Source organism: Nelumbo nucifera, chromosome 1 (genome assembly GCF_055504915.1).
Source record: "Nelumbo nucifera cultivar China Antique chromosome 1, China Antique-T2T, whole genome shotgun sequence".
NCBI classification, from domain to species: Eukaryota; Viridiplantae; Streptophyta; class Magnoliopsida; order Proteales; family Nelumbonaceae; genus Nelumbo; species Nelumbo nucifera.
The window spans coordinates 29,313,125-29,331,438 of NC_142649.1; the positions used below are offsets into that span (position 1 = coordinate 29,313,125).

General features: G+C 38.3%; 1 protein-coding gene across 5 annotated transcripts in view; it reads left to right on the plus strand.

Moving 5' to 3' along the window:
* The first annotated feature begins 3,727 nt into the window (after nt 1-3,727).
* The window catches only part of LOC104589943 (oxysterol-binding protein-related protein 1C-like), a 63,360-nt gene continuing 48,773 nt past the window's right edge, over nt 3,728-18,314 (plus strand). For 2 of the 5 annotated variants that reach the window (XM_010248421.3, XM_010248422.3), the window contains exons 1-3: nt 3,728-5,022; nt 5,113-5,619; nt 8,913-9,012. In XM_010248421.3, coding sequence (XP_010246723.1) covers nt 4,399-5,022; nt 5,113-5,619; nt 8,913-9,012 — 1,231 coding nt within the window. In that variant the 5' untranslated portion in view covers nt 3,728-4,398. The remainder of the gene's footprint in view (nt 5,023-5,112; nt 5,620-8,912; nt 9,013-18,314) is intronic. The other 3 variants (XM_010248423.3, XM_088896283.1, XM_088896282.1) reach the window with 2 other exon arrangements.

An 18,314-nucleotide genomic window follows, 5' to 3' on the forward strand; every position in this document is an offset into this window, starting at 1 on the left:
TACCCTTATATAAATTAATAAAATTACCTAAACAATTAAGTAACTATAATTTTGTAATTTAATGACCTTTAAGTTTATGACTCTGAGATTTAATAACGTTCTTGGAGGTAAAATTTTTGCATTTTGGGTTAGCATAAGTAAAATATTTCTTGATTTTTAAGTTTTAATTGTGATTTTTATAGGAAACAAAATTTATTTTTTTGGATTAATTTTGAAACCAAATGCAATTTTGCACAAGTTTCCTTTTATTTATAAAGACATGCAAAAAAATTGAAAAGAAAATCTTATTTTGTTTAATTTTCCATTTGCACACAAATCTAATTCTAAGTTATATATACCAAGTGGTTTGTCATTAGCCCCAAAAGCATGGGCCCCCTCGCTACATATACTCATTTTCAAGCTTTTGAGCCATGGGCCCCTCGATTGCACCCGTACTCTCACCCACCCTAGTGGCAACTATAACGAGTCAGTTGTTACTTGACCCTTCTTCATTTGGACCAATAGTTCTAACTCAAAAGATTCATCAAAATTGTAGGAATGTAGATCGGTTGGATATGGGTCTTATTGATTTCCATCGGATTTGAATTTAATAATATTGGTGTCGTGGAGCGGTTTTATCAAGCATTTTGACTTTGCCAAACCAAAATCTTGTTTGGCATCCACTGATTCAAATAATGCCATTTGCGTTATTATTTACCTTGTGTTATGTGAAATTCAATTTTGGAGAAAAAAAAAATTACATTTGACACTTCTTATTTAGAGACTTTTTGACTTATGTGTACCTAATGGCATTTAATGACACTTATCTACATTTAACAACAATAAACAATTCTAACATTGTACTTTATTGTATGCTCAATCCAATTTTTTCCCAACTTCCAATGCTTAAATCTATTACAAACGTGATACTTCTACTAGCACAATACCAAACACCATTTAAATGTTCATCACTAAATGCTTCTAGAACCAACCCATTTTGACCATTCTCCATCCATTTGGATTGGATCGAACCAGCGATTCATCAAAGTGCTGGTGTTGTAAGTAAGGTTCAAAAAATCATTATGTATCGATGAATATGTATCATATCAGGCCCTTTCCGATATGCTTTTATAGCGATTGTATTGGGTCAGGGCTTGGTTCAGAGGGTAGCTGGTATTTAAACTGGCCTCTTTGAATTAAAATCGACAAAAAATAAGTATAGTTTTAAAAAAAGGGTCGATACGCCCTATAGGTAGGGGTGAGCATAATTCGGTTAAAACCGAATAACTGAACCGAAAATTTTGGTTTTGGTTTTTTCGGTTTTTGGTTAAATTGGTTTGGCTATTTCGGTTTTTGGAATTAGAATTTCGGTTAATCGAATTAACCGAACTTTTTATTATTATATAATATATAATATATAATATGTAATGTGTAATATACAATATATAATATATTATATATTTATATATTAATATATAATATACTGAAATTCGATTTCATAATATATATTATAATGTATATAATAAAGTATATATTATTAAAATTCGGTTTTAACCAAAATAAATGAAATTTTCAGTTTTTCTAAATTTCAGTTTCAGTTTCGGTTTTTATTTTTTTAGTTCGGTTTTCAAAATTTCAATTTATTCGGTTTGATTTTTAACCCAATAAACTGAGTGCTCACTCCTACCTACCGATGTATCGACTGGTATCAATACTTTGAACCTTGGTTGTAAGTAGGATTACAAGTTGAATTGCTAGATTCGAAGAATTTCAACTACATCAGACTATAGTTAAAGGTTTTTCCCTTTGAAAATTTAGCAAAACCCCAATCCAACCTGTCCCAATTTGCACCCCTGGTAGTAGGCCATTAGGGCTGTAATCAAGTTGGATACGGATTGTATTAGCTACGCCAAAATCCAATCAAAACTTAAATTCCAAATCTAATCAAATTTAGGTTAATTAAATTTGAAACTTATCTTATCAGATTAGGATTGGATTTTAATTTAACTCAAGTCCATTTTATTATTTTTAGAATTAAAAGATAAGAAGTTTAAAAAAGTTAGTCACTTGACTCACTTACAAAATAAATTTAAATAAATATGGGATGCTGAATTTATTAATTATAAATTTCATATAATTTTTTATAACTCAGGTATATATATATATACATAATTATATAGTTATGTAATATGTATATAGGTATGTTATGCAATATCCAAGGTGGTTAAACCCACATATTATTAACCGAAAAGCAAGTTTATGGAATCCGAATCCAATCGGACATGGAAATGGATATTCTAAATCTGGTTTAACCGGGTGTCAGATAGGGGTGACCATTTCAGCCCGGCTTGGCTCAGAAGTTTCAGGCTTAGGCCTGGATTTTGTGTTCAGGCCTGGCCTGGGCTCGGGCCCAATTCAGGTTCATAAATTTTAGGGTTGGGCTTGGGCTTAATACTTCAAGCTCGATCCGGCTCGCATATATTTAAACTTATACATTTTGTGTATAATGTATACATATGTATACATGCTATTTTAATTATATATATATTTTATATATAAATATTATAATATGACATGTATAATTTATATTATATATAATATTTTATATTATATAATGTATAGAATAAGTTTATATGCACGTTATGTCATTTAATATAAAATATTATAGATATGTAATGTTTTATATATGAAAGACATTGGTCCAGAATCAGGCCCAGCCTGGCCTGGGCCCGTGTAGACTTGGGCTAGGGCTTATGTTTTAAGCTCGAAACCCCGGGCCTAAGCTATAGCCCTTATCATAAGTGCAAAGCCCGGCCCGGCCATGATCACCCCTAGTGTCAAAAACGTAGTTTTAGGCCTTTAGCCATACTTCCTCGTAATTTTTAAGTACCTTTCATTTTGATCGATCAACTAGACTAGATCTACGACGACAAAAGGCCTAGATCATAAAATTCAATAGTTCCTCGAGCTACCAAGTCGTAAATTCTTTATTATTTTTTTTTATTATAGTGACTTACTATGATTCTATTATTTCGATGTTGTTTTCTGAAAAAATAGTGCCACGTACATGCCATATCAGAGAAAGCGACGCTTCAAACAATGTCCTCTTGTATGGTGTCATTTTTTAGAAAAATATTATTCTAGACCACATCTTGGAAATCGAAAAAGAGCGATTTAGAGCAATGCCAAATTCAATATTTTTTGAGAAAACGGTGCATTGAATAATATAGATCAATATTAAAAATGTTTCTATTAATAAAAAAATAAGTACTGTTTTCTCAGAAAATATTTATGTAAGAACACGGTTCCAAACAAAAAATAAACAATTCCACGAGAAAACGGTGTGATGTTTTCAGCATCGATGCCAAACACCTACTAATTCTAATGAGTAAGTAAGTTTTAAAAAGTATATACCGATAACCGATTCCGTTATTCCTTCAATACACCCGTGGACCACCTGAGCCGGTCAAAACCATTTCGGGCCCGGTCTTCCGGCTGCCCGGAGAATATTCCTCTCCTACCTCACGCGTGTCATAAGCTGCTCTCGCGGTCGGACCAGTTATTTGTGCAAAAAGGCCGTCCACATGTGTGCGTGATCTCGGGAAACCCATGCAGTCATTAATGCACTATTTGCACGATTTCGGAACAGTTCAGGCGTACTACGCACCTAGCGCGTGCTATCCTCCACACCACTTTCGCAATGACTTATCCTTCTCCCTCTGCAGTCGTCCCTCCTTTTACCCAGTTCTAACCTACGCATCGGTCGCTCACCGCCACCTCAACCTCTCTCCCTAACTCCCTCAGAGGGGAACCGAACTTCTCACGTGGTCCCCACGTTCCATCTCCATTACCATAACGCCACGTCACACCTGCTCTGTCAGCTTGCCAGCTGTCAACCATACAGCGCGCCGTCGGCTGTAAGGCTGCGAAGCTACATAGCAACAAAATCTGTATAACAGGATTAAAAAATTAATAAAACAGAGAAAAGTCGCGTATTTAAGCGAGACTGGAGTTCTCGCGAATTGACTTTGCCGCCGTGGATTCGTCGGATTCCGGTCAAACTCCGCCGGATTCCTTAACTCCCTCGTGAAACTGTCTGTTTCGTGCGGAGGCGAAGTTCTCGGAATCGCCGTCCTTTTATCTCTCTCTCTCTCTCTAAAAGAAGAAAAAATAACTAAATGGATAATCATAAATAAATAACCGTCCGTAGGACGCCATATCGGCATTTCTGCTCAACAGAGTTATTCGTCAAATATGTTCAAGCGTCACAGCCGACTTTTCCGGCGAACCACCACCACTCGTCCATCACCACTACCGCCACCTGTGAGCATCAAGACGGCCTCCCTCTCTCTTTCGTTAACTGCCTCTGGCTCACGGTGATTTCGTTCTTTGGAATGATATATTGTTTGATCCAGCTTCATGCATCCCTTCTGCTGCGTCTCTACCGTCTCCGAGCGGAGCCAAGCAGCGACTTCCTCTCAGTTAAAGGATATGCTTGACATATCTCGGCATCCACCTCCCGCGACTGCGAGATCCGACTTGGCTGCTGGCAGCCGTGATGCGTATCCTCGGACATCCTCCGTCGACCTCAATGGCAATAACAACTGCAACCACGGCAATGGCGTTCACGGCAACGGTATGAACCACAACTGCGGGACTAACGATTTCGACCATTGCCGGATGACGCAGCGAGTTGAGCCTTCGATGAGTGACCTGTCGTCCAGGCTGCCGTCGATGAATGAGGCCCAACTGTTGTTGGGGGATCACCGGGAGGTTAAAATAAATGACATCGTCGGAAATGGAATCTCCGGTATTCTGTACAAGTGGGTGAATTACGGCAAAGGCTGGCGCCCCCGCTGGTTCGTGCTCCAGGATGGCGTTCTGTCGTACTACAAGATCCATGGCCCCGATAAAATCAATGTCAATCAAGAAACAGAGAAGGGAATAAGAATCATCGGCGAGGAGTCCATGCGTCGTGTTTGTCGCCCCAGGCACGGTAAAGCCCAACTTCAGCGGAAGCCATTCGGTGAAATTCACCTGAAGGTCCGTCCAGTCTCTCAATAACATATTTTTCGTTTGCCACTTTGGTTAATTAATTGAATTTTAGTCGTAATTAGGTCGACTCTTTAATAGGTTTCGTCGATTCGAGAGAGCAAATCGGACGACAAGCGGTTTTCGATTTTTACCGGTACAAAGAGGCTGCATTTGAGGGCTGAGACAAGGGAAGATCGACTGGCATGGATGGAAGCATTACAGGCGGTGAAGGACATGTTCCCGCGGATGTCGAATAGCGAACTTATGGCTCCTCTAGAGAATATTACTGTTTCAACGGAAAAGTTGAGGCAGCGACTATTGGAAGAAGGTGTCAATGAAGCGGCTATTCAAGATAGCGAGCAGATAATGAGGAGCGAATTTTCGGCACTTCAGAACCAGCTTTTGCTCCTCAAGCAGAAACAAGTACTACTCCTTGACACACTACGGCAGTTAGAGGTATACCTAACCATTCGTAGGAAACATCATGCAAATGGAATTCAGAATTCTTCTTCGGTTTGTTGTGCTTGTTCTTCGGTAGCAAATCAATTACGACGTCACAAGCCAAGGTTTGGCTCTGTGATTGAGTTGCCTTCTCTAATCTCTATGGTAGTTATCTCATTCATAGATTTCTAATCTGTTTATTTATCTTGTTATTTTATAATGATAATTATGAGAAATTTTAATAAGAAAGTTTATTTCCTAATTTTTTATATGGGGGATATTGGAAACTAGGTTAATTATTTTGATCTGTGGGAATTCACGAATTCCACATAATCCTTTTGGAGCATACCATTTTCTCCGTTTTCTTCAACAAAATATTAGCAACCAGGAAGTAACGATGATAGGAATACCCTACTAGTTTCAGATTTGTGATTATTTGTTCTCTTAAATTGTTGATTGAATGAACTCTGGAAGAAACATTTAAGTTTCCTTTAGATTCTCCTCTCATCCTCTATACTTATTTGATAGCCATACCATAAGTCATGCTTCTCAAATCTACTAATTGCAGGTCCATTTCAATATCTTTGAGGGCAACCTTTTGCTTTTTGTAGTTAAATATTTGCTCCATGGAACTGAAATAGCCTTTATGTTAAGGTGTCTAAGATTGTCGGTTCTCTTTTATTTATAGAGATTTTCCTGGAAAAGTTTTCATGACATTGTGTTCTAATGACAATTATTTATTTTATTTTATTTTATTTTTTTACCTTGGGGGAATGGGGGTTAGGCTTGTCTTCTAAAAATGGCTATTTTGAGTAAGTAATATTGACAGATATTTCTCTCAATAAAATCATCAAGTAGAATGGATATAGTTAATAGAAGAAGGTGATTGTTTCGGAAATATGCACACTCAGATACCCTGCCCTGAAGCTGCATGCTTCTATGCAGTATGATTTAGAGCTTTATCAGTTACACCAATGGCATATCTAAGAAGTATGAAAGTGGAGCATTTGCAAAATAATTTGGAGCTTAGGCTCAGTTTGGAAAGAGTACAAATACAAATATGTACAGTACAAATACATAAAAAATATGTACAGATGGAAGGCTAAGTACCTATGTTTGGGTGGAAGAATCACACTTCTAAAGAGTGTATTGGCTAGTTTACCAACTTACCTTTCCTTGCTAAGAGTTCCTAATGAAGTGGCTATGAAGATTGAGAAAATTCAAAGAGACTTTTTATGGGAAGGGGTGGGGGGAAGCCAAAAAATATCACTTGGTCAAGTGGGAAAAGGTGTGCAAGCCAGAGGAGGGGGGAGGTTTGAGGCTGAGGAGGGTAAAGTTAATAAACAAAACACTTCTAGGGAAATGGCTGTGGAGGTTTGGGCAAGGGAGAGAGAGGGAGGCTTTGTAGAAGAGGGTGGTGGTTGGGAAGTATGGTGTGATAAGATTCAGGTGGGAACCAAGGGAAGTGAGAAGCTCCTATGGGGTGAGTGTTTGGAAAGGAATCATGAGTTTCAATCAAGAATTCAGAAGCTTGGTCAAGTTTAAAGTGGGGGAAGGTTCTAGAGTGAGGTTTTGGGAAGATGAGTGGCTTGAGATAGGGAAGTTAAGTGAGGTGTGCCCAAGATTATACAAGTTAACAGAATAACAAGTCTCAATAGCCTAATGTTATGAGTGGAGAGGGGAGCAATTGATATGGAATCTGAAATTCAGAAGGCCTCTCTTAGACCAAGAAGTGGAAGAGTGTATTTTGCTTCTAGAAAAATTAGAAGGGACCAGCATTTCTAGAGACATAGAAGATGGTATCTGGTGGAAAGAATGTAAGGGAGGCAGATTCACAGTTAAGTCATTCTACAAAGCATTAGTAAGAGAAGAAAGGGGTACAGATCAGATAAAAGGAGTATGGAGTAACCCAGTTCCCCCAAGGGTAGAAGCCTTTGCCTGGTTGGTGGCACATGACGACATCCTCACCTCTGCACATGACGACATCCTCACCTCTGATCATCTGAAACCTAAGGGATTACATCTTGCCAGCTGGTGTTATTTATGCAAACAGGAGGAAGAAACAATCTTCCATTTGTTCTTCTCATGCAGCATAGCAAGCTTCATATGGAAGATCTTCTCCTTCCTATTTGGGATGAGTGGCTTCTATCCATCAACTTCAGCAGAAATATTCTCTTTGTGGCCAAAGCTCAGAGGCAGTGGGAAAGCCAGGATTATTTGGAGTTGTATCCTTTTGCAGTATGTTGGTCTATCTGGAGGAAGAGAAACAGAAGAGTTTTGAAGAACAGGTCAAACAATATAGAATACATGGTAGCTACAGTGTCCAATCTGATCTCAGATTGGGTTCTCATACTCCCAGATTTTGATCAAGTCTCCAAAGCTGATTTGTTGGAAAATTTCTGGAATACCCTTGACTTACAGCCTTGTAATGTAGACTCCTTTTCAATTTGAAGCTTTAAGAATGTATTTGGTGTGTCATCTAGACAATCAAGGGTGTTAGGATGTAATCTTTTTTCTTTTAATGAAATTTCTTCTTGATTCTTAAAAAAAGAAAATACAAAATACAAGGTTTTGCACTCTACATATTTCTATTTGTACTCCTTCCAAACTGAGCCTTAGCAGTTGTTGACTTTAGGAAAATAGTCTCACAACTCACATGGCTGATGTGTTGGCAAGACAAGGGGCAGAGAGAAGTCAATTGTATTGGGGAATGATTCCCCTAGGGAGGAACTTGTAATAAAAAAGAAAAACGTGGGTAGCATTAGCTGACCCAGAATTGTTTGGGGGGGGGCATTGGCACTTCTTACTTGTATAGAATTCTTTTTCTAAAATCAATAAAATGCTTAATTTTATGATAAAAACAATACCATTTTCCTTCTCTAGAATTCTTGCTTTGACAATGTTTTTTTGTGGAATTTTGGAGAATCAACTTCACATAGTGGTGGTAGGCTGGTAGCTGCATCAGATGAACCCTTAAAGTTCTACTTTCAGAACTTTATCTGCAACCATGTAGTGTTGCTTGCACAGTGTAATGCTTGAACAATGCTATGATTTTCTCTACACACGAATATTTCTAATGCCCTACTCATAGTTTCAAGCTAATCCTTTTCTTTTATAAATAGATTCATGAAAAACTAAAGATCAATCTCTTATATTAATTAATCTCCTATTTGTAGAAAGTCAATGCATTAGTTTCACCATTGGCAATGTTACCTCTGTTTTGTTGTTCTGATATATATATACATACATACATACATACATACATACATACATACATACATACATACATATATATATATATGTCCATGTTTATTATGAAACCCATAGTTTGGATTTATTATGTGTCCATGTTTATTGCATCAATAGTTTATCTTGTTTGCAATGCATATTTAAATGTTAGTCCAGTATTTTTCTTAGTGGTCTTCTGAAAAACTACTCTTGTATGCTATATTATGTAGACAGAAAAAGTTGATTTGGAGAACACACTTGTTGATGAGAGCCAAAAGCAATCAAAGGAGTATGAGTCTTCCAATATATCAAGACAAGAAAAATATAGTGGTATGCTCTTAGTTAATGCTTGATTTCTTATTTATTTGTAGATGTGCTAATTTTGTTATCTAATTAGATCTTCCAATGATACAAAATGTTTCACTTGATTTATGTTAAAAAGAACCCTTGAAATAGGTTTCTGTGAAACTTCCTTCTTTATTTGTTATTTTTTTTCTTGAGGAGAGTAACTTGAAGATTATCTTAATCATAAGAAAGGAGCACATAATAGAATGGGCATTATATGAGATATATAATAGTAAACCCATTCTCTGAAACAAGAACTAGACAGATAGATCTGTCACTTTACAAAAATGTCCTTCCAATGCCTGCCTTATCGAAGTTATCAACAGCAGCATTCATCACTTTAGGAAACCAAAACAAGGTTGTTGGTGAGGTATTTAGATTATCTCTAACCTCATTCAGGTAGTACATGAGCTATCATGGCCTCGCCCATCTTTCTTGGCACACAATATGGTATTTTCCAGGTTCTCAGAACTAAATATATAGCAGCTTCCAGGTTTTTCAGAACTAAATATATAGTAGCTACATTTGCCAAGCCTTGAACCTGTAAGCAAGGCAATTACTTCAGGTTTCTTCCTTTGTTTGTCCAATAAGAACTGACTTGTATTTTCTATTTTTTGAAAGGTGGGCATTTCTTCATTTTACCTTTATTTGTACACAAACAGAAAATTTATGTCATGGATGTATTTCTGGATTCTATGCCTTTAATCCAAATCTCATGCACTGATTGAAGTTACAGCACTTGAATCTAGGCAACTGTACATTTTGTTTAAATTTTCATTGGACATTTACTAGTAACTAGACTAAACCACTGGTAAGGAGTTGTAACAATATAGAATTGCTACCCAAAGTGAAAATCTTATTGCTATAGCTGAAGTGACCATTGTTTTTTAGCCTTTCAGCTTAGCTATGTATGGATGATTTTTGAGAGATGTTTGCATTTGAAAGAAAGGAAAACTAAGTATTCTAAAAGCAAATGACTTGTAAGTGAAATAAGATGATAAATATGACAACTTGGATCAACTTTATAATACGATTTTAAAAGCTTAAGACTCGAGGATTGCCTCCTAAAGGGAGCCCTAGATAGTGAGGGGCCATTCCATTACAAAACAATCTAAGATTTCTGCATATATCCCAATCATCTCCCTATCAATCTAGATCCTCGCAATACAACCCTTACCCAAGTTCCTTCAGATTCAATATACACTTAAACTACTTAATTAAGAGCTAAAGTTCCTAGCTCCTTACTCTCTCTCATCTTCTCACAAAATTATAATATCATCCACAAATTGCAAATGAGTCACCTTGATCATGCTTCTTCCCACTCCAATCCATTGAACCCAATCTATCAGCTCTAGATATCAGTCTACTCTGAATGTCTACTACTAAAGTAAAAGAAAGGGAGACGATGGATCCCCATGTCTAAGTTCCCCTTGGCAGGAAAAGTCCTTAGCGATACCATTCACCAAGATCATGCAATGGAAGGATTTCAAAATCCTCTTATCCAATATTTACATTTTGCCCTGAATCCACAATTTTTTTTTTTGCCACTACTAGATCTCTTTTCTTTAGATCTAGCTTATATGCCCATCATTTCTTACTTGACCTTGTGATGTCTTGAACACACTCATTGGCAATTAGAATTTGTTTTTGATTTACTTCCCGTGAAGGAAAGCCCCTTGAAATTTGGAGATAATAATAGTTGGCAAGAGCTCTTTTAGTTGAAAAGCAAGGACCTTTCTTTATTATTTTGTAAAGGTGACCAACTAGACTGATGGATTTGAAGTCCTTGGGGTGACTTGTATTGATCTCTTGGGAACCAAGGCAGTACAAATTACATTAACTACTCTAGTGATTCCACTATCATGGAATTATCCTGGTAGAAGCCCATTGAAAAATAATTTGGATCAAGGGCTATATCTTATCCATAACACAAATGGCTCTTTTTACATCATCTAACTCAAAAGGTTTTTTCAAACTTGATGCCATCCGCCCATCTAGAGAAGGCCGGTTTAGTCCCACAAAATCTATCTTAGGGGGTGGGGGAAACCAATTGAATACTTGAAATGGTCTACAAAAATCATAGTGAGTGTCACAAATGAAAATGACATTCAGATTCATGAGAAGATGAAAATAGATCCTTCAAGGTCAGAAAAGCAAGATAGTGGTGCCCAAGTCGAACTTTGAAATGGAGAACTTCACACCAGCGACAAAAAGGAGAAAAGAGATCAAAATGGAAAAGAAAAGTCTGCTAATGGAGGAACTCGGAACTAAAGGAGGCTTAAGTCTGAAGCTTAGAGAAGGCAAATGGGGAACGATAATCCTGGACCTGGTGGTGCTGAAATGGTTCAAAGGCTTTGTTGATGGTCTTATATTCTCAGTGAGGAAACAAGGTTGGAGGAACGAGATAAGCAGAGGGGAGAAAAAATTTATAGCAGAAAGCAAAAGAAACTACTTTGGATAGTTCATTACATTAACAGAACTGTTCGGAAAAGGGAGAAAACAGTTAATCTGTTTACCAGAAGGTAAACAAAAACAGGGATGGCTACTGTTGGCTGGGGCCTTAGAGGAATTCTTGGTGAAAAGTGAAGAAGGGATGGGAAATGAAAATACCAAGACTGACTTAAAGGAAACTACTTCAAGCGCAGGACAAGGAAAGCCAGTTGAAGAGGAGAAGAAAACAGGTGCTACAATCCTCTCTTTGTTCTCAGTCCCAAAAATACTATGGGAAGGGAAAAAACAGATTGGGAAAGAAGAAAGGTAATTACAGTGAAGGAAAAAACTCATCCAAAAGTAAAGACTTTTCTGATTTCATTTGAAGAGAAAAAGGCAAACGTAGACCTTGGGGAAATTCAAACAGGTTTGCTGACTCTTGAAACAAAAGCAGGGACAATAACCCTAGAAAACTGGTTGCTGAACTGCAATGAGAAAACCTGTTTGGAGGGAGAGATTGTGCTAAAAATTCTTGGTCTGCCATTTAATCTCTGGCAAGAGCATATCTTCCACAAAATTGCAGCTGTTTGTGGGGGAGTCCTAGTAGAGTACAACACTCAAGACTTGCAGGCGACAAAGATTAAGGTCGTGGGGGTGAAACCAAGAAACATTCCCCGTAACCGGGAGTTGTTTGCAGATGATTGATGGAGAATAGGGGTGTTCTGGTTCGGTTAACCAAACCGTGGGCCTATTTTTGAAACCAAAACGATCCTACTGGTTTTTGGAAAACTAGTAACCGAAACCGAAACCGAACCGAAGCCGATTAGTTAACTGGTTGACTAGTTCGATTACCATTGGTTCAATTCATCAGTTTTTTGTTTATATTTATAATATATATTATAAAAAAACATATAAATATATAATAAAAAATAGAAATATATATAAAATATTATATTTTAAATAATAAATAATATATATTATATTATAAATATATATTTATTTATAATGCATATTTATTAATCAATAATATATATAATATACATAAATATATATTAAATATATAGAAATATATGTATACTAGTCGATTCAGTTATCCGCCAGTTTTCTATATTGGTTAACCGAAATCGAACAGACCGGTTTGATTAATCGGATTTTTGGTTTGGTTCGGTTTTTTGGTTTTTCTTGCTCACCCCTAATGGAGAACAATTTGGCTTGCATCAGAAGTTGAAGTGGTGCTTTGGAGCTTAGGAAAGGAGGTAGAAGATGAAGGTGAAATGGAGGACTAGTAGTCATGTGGCAAGAGCTGGGTGGATCGTTAGAAGAGTAGCAACGAAGTTAAAAATTGGAATTTGAAGAAGAAATTGGAAGAGATAGTGCTAAGGGAAGAGATGTGTTGGAGACAAAAATCAAGGCATCAATGGATTAAGGAAGGGGATGGTAATACTAATTTTTTCCACGCAATCGCTAATGGAAGAAGGAGAAAAAACTTCGTGGAAAAGTTAGAGATTAATGGTGAAGTAGTGGATGATCAAGAGGAGATTGATAATGTTTTCACGAATCATTTCAAGGTAGTTTACAAAAGACAGGGGGATGTGAGGCTTAGAGTGGCCTAGATTGGACTCAGAGGTGGCAAATCAGTTGGAATGGGAGTTTGAATTAGAAGAAATAAAGGGAGTCATGTTTTCAATGGATAGATCTAAAGCTCTTGGACCTGACGGTTTCACTATGGCTTTCTTTCAGGATTGTTGGGATATCATCAAGTTAGATCTGTTGGCAGTATTTGAGGAGTTTGCGGAGTCTCACTTTATAAGTCCAGGGATCAACTCCACCTTCCTGGCTTTGATCCCTAAAAAGGAAGAGGCTGTTCAACCGAAAGACTTTAGACCCATTAGTCTAGTGACTAGCATTTATAAAATTTTGGCCAAAGTGTTGTCGTTAAGGTTAAAATCAGCCCTGCCAACTTTAATAAGCCAATCACAAGGGGCCTTTATTCAAGGTAGACAGATCATAGATCAAATCTTGATAGCAAATGAATGTGTGGAGGACTTCAAGAGAAGGGGGAAGAAAGGTTTTGTATGTAAACTGGACTTGGAGAAAGTGTATGACATGGTCGATTGGTCTTTTCTGTTGGAAGCTCTGAGGAATTTTGGGTTTGGAGAGAAATGGTGTGGCTGGATTGAGGCTTGTTTAAAAACTTGTCATTTTTCAGTTTTAGTTAACGAAGTGGTTAGAGACTTCTTTCCAGCCTCTAGAGGGTTGAGACAAGGGGATCCTCTTTCTCCTTTCCTTTTCACCTTGGTAGCCGATGTATTTAGTAGGCTCATTTTGAGAGCTGATGGGTTGGATATGTTTAGAGGATGGAGGGTAGGAAGAGAGGGTATTGTGGTGTCACATTTGCAATTTGCAGATGACAATCATTTTTTGTGAGTCTGGAGATCCTTCAAAGGCTAGAAACTTGAAAGGAGTAATAAAGTTGTTTGAATGTGTGTCGAAGATGAAGGTCAATTTTGAAAAGAGTTGTGTAGTGGGGGTAAATTTGGAGATGGAGGAATTGAGTGAAGTAGCAGAGTCCTTAGGTTGCCTCATATCTAGCTGGCCCTTGAAGTACTTGGGTATGCCTCTAGGAGATAATCCAAGAGAATGAAGATTTTGGAATTCGATCGTAGAAAAATGCACAAAGAAGCTGGCAGTTTGGAAGAGAAACTACATTTCCCTTGGAGGTCGGATCACTTTAATTAGAGCTACTCTTGCGAACTTGCCAACTTACCTTCTATCTGTCTTTAGAATGCCACAAAAGGTGATTTTGAAGGTAGAGAAAGTCATGAGGGATTTCTTGTGGGAGTCGGGGGAAGTGAGGAAGGATCATGTGGTTAGGTGGGAAATAGTGTGTAGGAGGAAGGAGTAGGGGGGATTGGGATTAGGCGATCTAAGGAAGAAAAATACAACATTATTAGGTAAATGACTATGGAGGTGGCCTCTAGAAAGGGATAGACTTTGGCATAAAGTGGTAAGGAGTGTGCATGGTGTTGCAGACAATGGATGGGATGCTGGTGTATCTCGGCGTGCTACGCTGAAATCCCCATGGAAGGCTATTCATACTATTCTTCCCGTTTTCCTGAACCTGATCAGGTATGATGTTAGTACTGGAGATAGGGTTTTGTTTTGGGAGGGTGTTTGGATTGGTGACTGTGCCCTCAAGGACCTCTTTCCCTCCTTGTATTCCACTCGTGTTTTAAAAATGAGCCAATTCAAAGGTTTGTATCGTCATCCTTTTCTTCTGGCATAAACTGGAATCTGGGTTTTAGAAGAGGTTTGAGAGATTCTGAGCTTGACCAGGCTGCTTTGCTCCTCAAAACTATTGATTCTGTTTGCTTGGACCCTCCTTCTGTAAACTCCCGTATTTGGAAGCCATTACCTTCGGGTTCCTTTTCTTGTGCCTCCTTTGCTTCCTTGTGCTCCTCTCCATTGCCTCAACCTTTTCATAACAAGGAAGTTTGGTCCAAACTTGTCCCTCCTAAAGTTGGAGCCCTTTGTTGGGAAGTCTCCCTCAGGAAAATCAACACTTTGGATGTTTGGCAAAAAAGAAGACCTAGTCTTTGTATATCTCCTAACTGGTGCACCCTATGCAAAGCTAACGAGGAAAGTTGCTACCATATACTAATCACTTGCCCTTTTGTTGTAGGCCTTTGGGAAAAGCTTTTTGATCTTTTTGGGTGCAGGTGGACAGAACTGGTGCAGATTTGCAATCTTTTTGATCCTACAACTTTCAGGTGGCCAAAGAGAAGAGGAAGAGTTTTGTGGAGGTGTGTTAGAGCTGCTTTGGTGTGGACTGTGTGGGAGGAACGAAATGCTAGAATCTTTAATGACAAGGAGAGGGATCAAACATGTGTGTTAGAAAGTATCTTATGTAGGGCCATAAGTTGGGTAAAATCCTTGGATCTGTTTTCCACTTACACTTTCGATGACATAAGGAGAAATTGGGAACAACTAGCTAAAAGTTCTGCAATCAGAAGCAAGCCGGTGGCGGATTGGAAGCTTCCTAGTGCAGTTGTCATTAAACTAAATTTTGATGGCAGTAGTTTGGGCAACCTGGGGCCATCTGGAATAGGGGGAGTCTTCAGAAATGATGAGGGTCAGGTTGTAGCTCTATTTTCTGGTCCTATAGGGTGGGGAGACTCTGTAAATGCAGAACTCCAAGTTGTGCTACAAGGAGCAGAATATGCAAGAGAGTTGGCAGTGGAGCATTTAATGATTGAAGGTGATTCCAAATTGGTTATTGGATGGCTAAAAGAACCAAAGACGGCAGCCTGGCCATACAGGGGGGCTTTGAGAAGATTTAAGTGGCTGACTTCAAATATTTCAGTCACAGTTCAATGGGAAAGAAGATCGGCAAATGGGCTGGCAGACCTTCTAGCTAAACAAGGAGTACATAGGAATCAGCTCTTTTGGGCTCAATTGTAAGCTTTATGATGTAGTTTGGAGGCTGCACCTCGCGCCTCTTTGTGGGGAATTGTATGATGAATACTTAGTTCTTTATTTAATAAAATTTTCATTATCATTATCTATCAAAAAGAAAAAAGTTGGGAAACTGAAATTTGGTCAAGGAATTAAGAATGACCAAGTTTTCCTTAAAGGCTATATTTTCAAATTTCCTTGAACTTAATCCAACGGCCCATAAAGCATCGTACGCAGAGGCCTTATAATCGACTTCAAACAAGGGTGGGCCAGTTCTACAATCGGTTCAGTCTGAACTTAAGACCATGGTTGAACTGTTGACAAAACTGTGACCCCTTAAAAGAATCATGTGCCTACTTTCTTTAAATCGATAGGGGACGATAACTATAATCTATCATCGTCCCCCTCTACACAACAAAGTTCTCCCTTGGTCCTTGCCACGAAGACAACTTAGGTTAAAAGTTCTTCCTCTTTCCCTATATCCTTGGGGAAGAATCTGCGGTGGAAAAAACTCATGGCGGATAACTCTACCACCCTTGATAAACCTAACCCAAGATACAATAGAGAGGAAAAATCCGACTCTGAGGACGAGACAGACTGGGAAGAAATAAGGGACTTAGAAGAAGAGGAAGTGAATCAACCATCAAGCATTGGAAATGTGGACTCAACAAAGGGTTGCAGATTTGTGGAGCTAGAACACTTCGGAATAGAGCTCCTCTTTGAAGAGTTCTCTAGAATGGAAATCCTAAGTCCACAAGATTTAAGAGAAGAAGTTACCACAAACTGTAGGAGTTCCCTGAAAGAATCACGGGGAGAAGAGATAGTAGATACATATCAGACACAAGAACAAGGTGCCTGTACTAGGGGACAACAGGGCCAAAATGAACCAAGCCAAGGAGCACTTGAGGAACAAATACAGTTAGCAATACAAAGTGTTACAGAGAAGGAAAATGACCAATCTGAGCCTGTCTCTGGGAAGGATAGAGTTTCGTCGGTTCAGGGAGTTTCTTCCCCCCCTTCTTCCCTCTCCATTCATTGCTGATTGTGTTCCTTTGTTTTTGACTGGTAATGATACTGATGTTTTCCCAATCTCTACTGCTCTTGCAGATCCAACCGTTGGAACCATACCTGTTGTAACCAATGACCAAAGTGCTTTAGTAAAAGGAGGTGTTGGGCTGGAAATGGAAGAGAAAGAAATCATGGACCTAGACCTAGTTTTAGAACACTTGACAAAGCTAGTTGAGGTAGAGGAGAAGGCTGAAGAAAAGTTGCAAACACAGGGAACCCACCCCCTCCTAAAGGTGGTAGAGAGATCAATAAGTGGCGATTCAGATATAAAGGTAGATGGAGCAACCGAGAATCAATATAAAAAGCAGGGAAAAAATAGAGGAATTCTAATAAAAACTCCAATAAATTAAAAGTTTACATGAGGAAGGAAGGAGGAGAAAAGAGAAAAAGAAAAAGGAAAATGATTGAACTAGAGAGGTTAGTTAGTGGAGTGGACTATGATAGGGGGAAAGCTAAAAGAGGGAGAAAACAAGAGATGAGTAGTAGTTGGAAGAAAAAGGAAAGGGCCTTGTTAACGAGTGAAAATGAAAATACTATGATGGAATGTAAGAGGTTTAGGGAGTTCAAAAAAGAGAAGATTGATTAGAAATGTGGTAAGAAAAGAGAAACCAGATATTCTAATGTTGTAAGAAACAAAGCTTTAAGAACTGAATAGCAAATGGATAAGGAGTATTTGGAACAGTAGAGGTTTGAGCTGGTCTTTTGCCCCCTCCTTGGGGGCTTCAGGGGGAATACTTATTGTTTGGAGAAATGAGAAAATGGAGTGCATGGAGGAACTGATTGGACAATACTCAGTCCCAATAAAAGAAAAAGAATGAGTGATGGAAAGGAATGGGTCCTAAGAAATGCTTATGGCGCCAACTTATACAGAGATAGGGCTATGTTGTGGGAAGAAATAGCTCAATCAGAGGTTTGTGGGAGGGACTGTGGTGCTTGGGGGGAGATTTCAATGTTATTAAATTCACAAATGAGACAAATAACCCAAGACAGATCATAACCAAATGCATGAGGAATTTCAATACACTAGTGGACTCTCTAGAGCTGAAAGAACCCTTTTAAATGCTTCCTTTACTTGGTCAAATCTCCAAGAATCTCAAATTTGTTCCAAACTCGATAGATTCCTTTTTTCAGTAGATTAGGAAGAATTGTGGGGCGGCTTAGCACTTAAGGTATCACCTAGGGTAACCTTTGACCACCATTCCTTATGCCTAGATCAAGAGTTCCAACTAGGAGGCCCTACCCCGTTCAGATTTGAAAACATGTGGCTAGAAATCCCAAAATTTGTTGAGCAAATAAAGGTGTGGTGGGAGGAAGGGGGAATCAATTTGAAGAAT